We start from the raw sequence: 8,554 nt of genomic DNA, 5'->3' as shown, positions 1-8,554 counted from the left end.
ATTAACCCTCATTACCATTTTCCCTATTATTAAAATTTTACATCAACCTCAATCCTTGCCCACTCAATCCTAGCCTTTGAATCCATCTATATGAATTAAGATCTAAACTTTCCATCATGTGACAAATGTCAATACCTTTTTCTTGCTCACATGTGTAAGGAAGAAACGTCACTTCATAACTACCCATCCTCTTACAATGTCATAGACATGACAAGTCACTTTTACTAACGCTCTACCTTTGACATGGGTGAATTTATAAGTAAACTTACCTCCTACACATGTCATAAACATGTCCCTTTCATGAGCTTCCCCATGTATGAGCACACTTACTCTTACACCTCACTTCTCTTTGTGACACTTGTCACAAGGCTAAGCCTCCAAAATTAGGACCACATTTTCATTTTATCCTAACCATCCATTTACCTTTTAATATTGACCATTGATTTTTCAAAATCTATAAATTGAGGCTTATTCTCTCATTTTCACCAACAAATCATCAACATATCAATCTACTTATCATTTTGAGGTTTACATATATTTGTTGAATAGACTAAGTTTATATGCATATTTAGTTTAATATTTAATTTAATACATTTGCATGCATTCAAGTACAATTGATAATAATAAAAATTATTAAAAAAAAAAATCTCTGACAAAAAGAAGAAAAATAAATAAAACTTGACAGAATCCCCAAATCAAACCCTTACTCAAAAAAATAATGCTCACAATCAATAACACCCTGCCCCAAAGACACCACAGGAACAACAATAACATAAGAAAGAGGCAACAATTGTTTCCTCTGATCATATTTTCTTCAAAATAAATCGTGGAGACCCCTCAGCAAAATATACCCTTCATTCACTTCAATTACAACCCATCTTCAACTCCCATAAATTTGGAGGAATGGTAGGTACGAGCTGATGTGACAGGTCTTTTCAACTATCTTAGATTTTCAGTCCATAAATTTTGAGGAATGGTTGGTAAGAGCTGCTGTGACAGCGAATAAAGCCCGTTTGAACAGAAGCTGAGAAGGTGACAAGTATAAGTTCAAATAAAGGATTACGTAAGGTGGAAGTTCTGTCTATTTTTGGTACTTGTCACTACCCTTCACCGATATTCAATGAAATCCGCTCAAATTCCGTTGTCGTTTTCGACACAGCACAGAGAATGGCGAGCCCATTTGCTATTTATTAAAAGTGCTCGATAGGTATATGTAGCAGCCATTCTCGAATTGTCCTTGTTTTGAATTTCGCTACCGACATGAAAGTTATCGCACTTGCGAAAGATTGATTACTCGTATATATATTAGGTAGGTATGATCGTTATTCATCAGTACTTTGCCAATTTAGTTTATATTTTGTTTTTGCTGGTTTACTGTACTGATAATTGATTGCTACTCAGCTGACTGTTAAAAGGCACCTGTTCAATCTGCAACTTTTGTGAGCACCGCCATTTTTTTAAAAGGCATCGCTAAAACCACCTTTGATGGGAGACTGTGTCATGGATTATATATTCGGCATATCGAGGTCATTTTCCTCACATTAAATTAAGCTGCTTTCTGCAAAGATGGGAGATATTGCAGAGTCTTTAGAAGTTCCACTAATGCATGACAAGCAGAATGAGGTTATAGAAATTTCATGTAATTTGCAGGGGGGCAATGAGAGTGGGTCAGCGATATGCTCAAAAGATGTAGGAAGAAGGATTTTACAAGAATCAAATAAAATATGGGCGATTGCTGGGCCTGCCATTTTCAGCCGCATAGCTATGTATGGAACAAATGTTGTTACTCAGGCTTTTGCAGGACATATTGGAGATTTGGAATTGGCTGCCATTTCTATCGCCAGTACTGTCATTGTGGGGTTCAACTTTGGACTCTTTGTAAGTATCCATAATGTATTCTATTTTTCAGTTTTTTATGCGTGTTTTTTTTTTTTTTTTTGGGTGTTTTTCTTTTCTTGCCCATGTCTCTTCTGTTTAGCACAGATATCTCAACGGAATGGCTTAAACTACATATATTAAGCTTACATTTTTACATTTAAAAGTGTTTAATATTTAGAGTTCACTGATATTTTCTAGGTTTAATATGTTGCTTAATGTATGTACTATGTAGTCACATTAAGAATACATTTCTAAACTTAAAAGTGTTAAACACTCAAAATTGACTAACATTCTCAAGACTTAATATATTGCTTAATGTATGGAGTTTAAGACTGACCTAATTCAACATCAACATGTAAGAATTTATATCATCCAGAATTCAATCCATCTCATTCCTAGGACTTCTTTTGAATGGAAGCTATTCAACTCAGAGTTAATGAAATTTCAAGCTCACAAACTCTTCAGAAAGAGGGGTTCTGAAAATTAGTATTCATAAACTCAGAGGAGCCATTGTAACGCTTCTCATGGGATGTTTATAAAAGAAAGTAGCTAGTATTCATAAATATTTAGAAAGTGAACTCGTGTTAGTATATAACAGAAAAAAATATTTTACGATGATACAACGGGTGCTGAGTGCACCTCCACCATCCTCCACCATCCACTTTCTGTAGACAGAATGTTTTAAACCATTTTAAAAACAAAAGGGTCTTGAAGAATTACTTGATATACACTAATATACAAACATGCTTTTAAACCTTACCTACCAATTTACTTCAGAACTGTCACTGAAAGATTTATCGTTCTATAAATAATGATATTTTGGTTCTCTCGGTTGTGTTTCCTTAACAAGTTTTTTAAGCTATTTAAATTAATATATAGGTGTTCTCAAACATTATTCTTGACAAAGAGTGTTGCATATCAAATTCATCTTATCCTTAAATTATTCTTGGTTTTACAAATACACACTACTCTTTTCATTGCCCCGCGTCAACTACTACAGGTTATGCGAGCTTATAATGAATCAACAAATGACGCTTTTATGGGGTAAAAGAGCCTTGTAATGAATCAGCAAAGTCGGTTTCTATGTGGGTTGAGATGAGGTCCCAGTGAACATTGGGTTGGTCTCATTTTTCCCTCACCAAATTCAGTGGCACACGTTTTTTTATGCAAAATCCCAAAGAGCTAACAGTTCTGAAGGCAAACCCACCTCATTAATTCCCCAATTTTTATATCATTTCATCCATTCTCTGTGCCAACTGCCAACCCTTCTACTGAATTTCGAAAACAATGCTTGATATAGTAATCTGCAGGTGTCCATAACTTCATATTCCTTGTTTGTTATAATCATTCCTGTTCTTATTTTGAGTTTTAATAGTACATATTGATTTCGGCTCTAATCAATGAATCATAAAGGAACAAAAAAGATAAAGGATGGGATATTCATCTCTACTATTATTGATCTTGTTGAACTTGGATCTGGCCATGGCAGTTAGGTATGGGTAGCGCCCTGGAGACACTGTGCGGCCAAGCTTTTGGAGCTCGGAAATATCATTTATTGGGATTATATATGCAACGAGCATGGATTGTCCTGTTTGGTGTTGCAATTCTTCTTTTACCAATGTATATATTTGCAACCCCCATCTTGAAGATCCTTGGACAGCCAGATGACATTGCTGAATTAACAGGAAAAGTTTCAATCTGGTTCATACCTCAACACTTCTCATTTGTATTCCTCTTTCCTGTTCAGAGGTTTTTGCAATCTCAGTTGAAAAACATGGTCATTGCATGGATCTCTGCAGCCACTTTGGTGCTCCACGTTTTTCTAAGCTGGCTGTTTATTATAAAATTGGACATGGGGCTAATTGGTTCAGCAATGACATTAAATTTGGCGTGGTGGTTGCCCCCAATTGCCCTAATTCTTTATGCCACTTGTGGGGGTTGCCCGCTGACGTGGACAGGTTTGTCCAGATATGCATTCACAGACTTGTGGTCTTTTGCCAAGCTTTCTGCTGCATCCGGTGTCATGCTATGGTTAGTTGCCGATTCACTTGTAAAATATACATGTATATACTATATGTATAATATGTATTTGGGTGTGTCTGAATTAAAAATTTGTTCAAACAGTGCTGACATGCTTTAGCTTGTGAACAGTTTAGAGAATTGGTATTACAGAATATTGGTCCTCTTGACAGGAAATCTGCCAGATTCAGAAGTAGCGGTTGATTCTCTTTCTATCTGGTAACATTGTAAAAAGCTTTTTTTTGTTTAACATTCATTTTGAAGCAATGCAGGAGTGCATATAAAACTGAAACTATGTTTTCAAAACCTTGATACACATTTCTTGCAGCATGAGCATCAATGGGTGGGAGATGATGATACCACTTGGTTTTTTTGCTGCTACCGGGTATGTAGTCGTACTGATAATTGAAGAAAGTATTTCCTGTATTAAAATGAAATTCAAGAATCATAAATGCCCTGGACAGACCTTGTTAAATCTGTCAGATGATTTAAATGACATCGTTTGTTGCCCTAATGTTTGCAGGTTTATTATTTTCAACTTTATAGATTTATTTATTATCATATTTTTAAGATTGAGTGCATATGTTTTAGTAACTTCCTAGCTGTTTTGAAGGCATGCCCAAGTCCCAACTAAGCTCATTCGAATGAAATGCATGTACCAGGGACAGGAACATCATTATCTTTCATCCTTGCATTTCTAGTTGATATGAATCATAGGATCTCACTTTCTCAATTGAAATAAATCCATAAATTTCAAGTACATTGATTTTCATTCAAATTCTCTATGGGCAAATCAACCATTTCAATTCTCTGTTTCTTTTGCAGCATTGCATGCTTATTTTAATCTATACATGTCCATCTGTCTTGTTTTATGAGATATGTGAGAAATAGGCATAGGGCTGCTCCTTGTAAAAGAAGCATCTCATCTCAAAGAAAACATGTTCATTTCAGCTAGCATTATGGAAATGTTCCGTCCTTTACATCCTATATTTATGACAAGCTTTTGAACAATTTCAACTTAATATTAAGATTTCTTTGAAAGACTTGGTTCCACACAGGGCAGCCAAATACTATGACTAACTCATATGATTTAGTCACCATCTTTTCTTTCTGCATCCAGTAACCCACTTTTCAATGGTTGAATTTTAGTTATAACTACTCTGATACAGAGTTTGGCCTGGGTGTACCCATTCTGGATCTGGGTCCAAGTATGGTATGCATCTGGGTTCATCACAAATTCATCTTTCCCATTTAGTCCCCATCCTTTGCTTTCTGTATATAGTATAACCCACTTTTCAATGGGTGAATTTTAGTTATAACTACTCTGATACAGAGTTTGGCCTGGGTGTACCCATTCTCGATCCAGGTCCAAGTATGGTATATGCATCTGGGTTCATCACAAATTCATCTTTCCCTGCAGGTCATGGCTAGATGTAGTCTGTGTTTGCCCAAGCAAAGCCGAGCTGCACCTGATCAGAATAGACATCATCCTAGCCATACTAGGGCCCAGGTACAAACAGACACTCAAAATAAATTTTGTCCAAAAAAAAAAACAAAACCTAAAACCTAATCTATCTTTGTATTTCCTTACTGATAGCTGCTAAAACAGATTATCATAGAGTTTGAAATATAGAAAAGTAAGAACAAACAATGTAATGGTTCAATTTTTTAAATTGACCCCTCTTACAAATTTTCTGCTCAGAAGCTATGTAGGGGAGAGGAAACAGTAGTTGAGCACCCTATGTTGCAGGCTTTGCTGTGTACATTTGCAATCACATCAACTAATCATATTATTATGACACAATAATTTATTGATAGAATGTGCCAAGGCTACACTGCACTCTTTGTTTCCGGCATTTATATCAAGAGGAAGGTTGTACATTAAATCATGATTCTTTTATCCACTTTCTTTTACAGCAATCAACGTCCAGCAGTATGCTTGAGAAAATGTCATGAAAATAATGAAAGATATAGACCTGCATCCAAATCACTGCCCTAATTTAAAAACTAGATAGGCACCATTGGCAACAATATAAATATATCTTGTCTTTCCATAACCAATGTAGTTTCTTTTGATTGGCAAGAAAGTTTGGTTTTGTATATTTTGTACAGGCAATGGATTTTTTAAATTTTCTATCATATATGTTTTATACAGTCAGACCCAAGCCCAGTTAAGAAAGTTAAAATTAATGTACCCAAACTCAGAACTTGAACCTGCAATTTAGAATAACTACAATTGATTGCAGGCCCAGACATTTTAGAATACACACCTCCAGTCATTGCCCCCATTGGATGAAACCATTAGATCTGTAATGTGGTATGAATATCCAAATGGGGATTGGTTACAAATTCCGCTTTAAGTGAGTTTAACATCATAATGTCATAAAATTTGTATGTCTTCTACTCTGAATTGGATTGATTGTTGTATAGATTTGTTTGGTTTGTAAATGCAGTGTAAGGGTGGCCAATGAGCTGGGTGCTGGAAATGGCAAAGGAGCTAGGTTTGCAGTGATTGTATCTGCAACTACTTCGACTGTGATAGGCCTTGTTTTTTTTTTGCTCATTATTGTGCTTCGCCAGGAATTTGCTCTGGCCTTCACAAGTAGCTCCACAATTCTAGAAGCAGTCTCTAAACTGTCCATTTTATTGAGCTTTACTGTCCTCTTTAACAGTATTCAGCCAGTCCTGTCAGGTAAAGCAATTCAACTTTCTATTTGTATAAGTATTGATTAGAAATTCAAATCCCTGCTTTTTCCCCCCTGCAACTTATTTGAATAAAACATGTCTTTGGAAAATTGGTAATGGTGAAAACGTTGTATGTCAAGAGGAATCTAAAGGTTGCAATTGCCATAAGAGTTATGAGCACTGAACAGATCAAATTCAATTTCTACTCTTATATGACACTAACCATGCATTCTTCTTCCTTATTCTGTTTCAGGGGTAGCAGTGGGATCAGGGTGGCAATCTTATGTTGCTTACATCAATATTGGGTGTTACTATGTGATTGGTATCCCTTTTGGAGTCATTCTTGGTTGGGTGTTTAAACAGGGGGTTTTGGTGAGTGCTACTTCTTTCAAGGAGAACAGGCTAATATAGAATGAAATGAAATTTTTATTGCCTTACAAAGAAGATTCTCTGGAGCTTATGGGACCAGAAAATCATATATATACAATACTCATCTAAATCATATTTTAGAATGTAGATAATTGTTAATACTCGTAACAGAACTTAGCCACACAATGGTTGCCCTCACATCTTCTCATCTTTTCACTTCTTTCAACAGTTGCAATTCTAATCGAAAACCTTTCCATTCAGATCTGCATTGAATCTTTCCCCAAAATTCTTCGTTTGTCCTCTAGTTGTAAAGGGGAATCAACTAAATGAAAAACCCTGTGAATTATTAATATTTTACTAATGCTGCACCCAAAAATTGATTAGATCATTGCAGTATAGTTAACTGTTATAGAATGAAAGCAATCCATCAACCAACGATTCTTAGTTGGAACGAAAGAAAGCAAATAGCATTGAAGCTCTATTAGTGCTAAATATGAACAAGTTTTAAGGTCACTAAAGAATAATAAATGGAAGAATACTAGATAAATCTAGATGGTTTCTCTTACACATTGTTAGGGATCAATTATACACTGCTTTTATTGTACAGTTTATTAGACTTCCTTTTTTCTACTAAGAGTTAGATAAATTGTGTAATTGATTGAGTATTTCAACCTTACATTCTCAAATTGAACGCATTGCATCCCAAATTGTATATGGCAGGGGATATGGACAGGAATGATATGTGGTACAGCAGTTCAGACGATTATTTTGGCTTTTATTGTGTATCGATGTGACTGGGACAGAGAGGTAAATACTAAATCTCATTAGAGTTGTTTTCTGCACATTTCCTGCAATTGCCAAATTGCTAGTGATTGTTTTTGGAGACAAGATATGATTTTAATTCATTGTTGTTCTATGCTAATTACAGGCTGCCCAAGCCATAGATCGAGTCAGTGAATAACATAGGCTATTATGTGTCCTAGTACCAAAGGCTACGGATGCACCATCATAATTTAATTCAACTCTGGCTTGTTATGCTACTGGTAGTCCAAAGAGACCTCTTTGGGGAAGCGTAGTTAAGGGAGATTTTTTTGTTTTAGAAAACATGTACAATTATCTTGATTTAATTTAGCTTTTAATTCCTCCTCATTTTGAATTTTCAAGTTCCAGGGAAGGCCCAGAAGGGCTAGCAAACTGTCAAACTCCATGAATATATGAAACATGTACTCCTTAATATTAATATATCTGGCTCTGCCGTTTATCAACCAAAAAAAAAGCTTTTAATTCCATCAGCTAGGTTTAAGGGATGGAAAAGCAAGGTAGGTAGTTTGAGTTGCTTCTTAAGAACGAAGTAGGCGACATTTTTGTATGCATTCATCCAAATTGCTTTAGTTAATGAAAGTATCAGGTTTTTTCCATTTTTTAAGTAACTTCTATTTCGTGCTTCATTTTTACGCTATTCTAGCAATGAAGTTTTTGCGTTCATTAGTAGATTTAGATCAATATGACTATGCTGATAAACCAGTGAATTGAAGAACACGGATGTTATTGTCGAATCAGACTCTAGACACCATCAACACATCTTTAAAGAAATGCTTGATTG

General features: G+C 35.4%; 1 protein-coding gene across 3 annotated transcripts; it reads left to right on the top strand.

The window, feature by feature from the left end:
* Positions 1–1,249: 1,249 nt before the first annotated feature.
* Positions 1,250–8,328, top strand: LOC131041620 (protein DETOXIFICATION 27). 3 transcript variants are annotated; one of them, XM_057974757.2, is made up of 10 exons: positions 1,250–1,309; positions 1,402–1,526; positions 1,651–1,878; positions 3,368–3,909; positions 4,030–4,116; positions 4,226–4,282; positions 6,351–6,589; positions 6,836–6,954; positions 7,672–7,758; positions 7,880–8,327. In XM_057974757.2, exons 3-10 carry the CDS (start codon positions 1,765–1,767, stop codon positions 7,910–7,912), a joined length of 1,278 nt encoding a protein of 425 aa, XP_057830740.1. In that variant the 5' UTR covers positions 1,250–1,309; positions 1,402–1,526; positions 1,651–1,764; the 3' UTR covers positions 7,913–8,327. The 3 variants fall into 3 exon arrangements, with proteins under 3 accessions (XP_057830740.1, XP_057830739.1, XP_057830741.1); XM_057974756.2 differs by having other exon boundaries at positions 1,402–1,878; positions 7,880–8,328; XM_057974758.2 differs by lacking the exons at positions 1,250–1,309; positions 1,402–1,526; positions 1,651–1,878 and adding an exon at positions 1,991–3,188.
* Positions 8,329–8,554: the final 226 nt, after the last annotated feature.

This window comes from Cryptomeria japonica, chromosome 8 (genome assembly GCF_030272615.1).
Source record: "Cryptomeria japonica chromosome 8, Sugi_1.0, whole genome shotgun sequence".
Lineage (NCBI taxonomy): Eukaryota > Viridiplantae > Streptophyta > Pinopsida > Cupressales > Cupressaceae > Cryptomeria > Cryptomeria japonica.
This window is presented reverse-complemented; position numbering and strand designations above follow the sequence as displayed.

What these genes read in the sequence shown, in the direction of transcription:
- LOC131041620 (XM_057974756.2), top strand. Translation starts at nt 1,567, where the DNA reads ATGGGAGATATTGCAGAGTCTTTAGAAGTTCCACTAATGCATGACAAG. An exon ending in GGTTTTTTTGCTGCTACCGG is followed by an intron (nt 4,283 to 6,350) that starts GTATGTAGTCGT and finishes TTGTAAATGCAG; the next exon opens with TGTAAGGGTGGCCAATGAGC. An exon ending in TATTCAGCCAGTCCTGTCAG is followed by an intron (nt 6,590 to 6,835) that starts GTAAAGCAATTC and finishes ATTCTGTTTCAG; the next exon opens with GGGTAGCAGTGGGATCAGGG.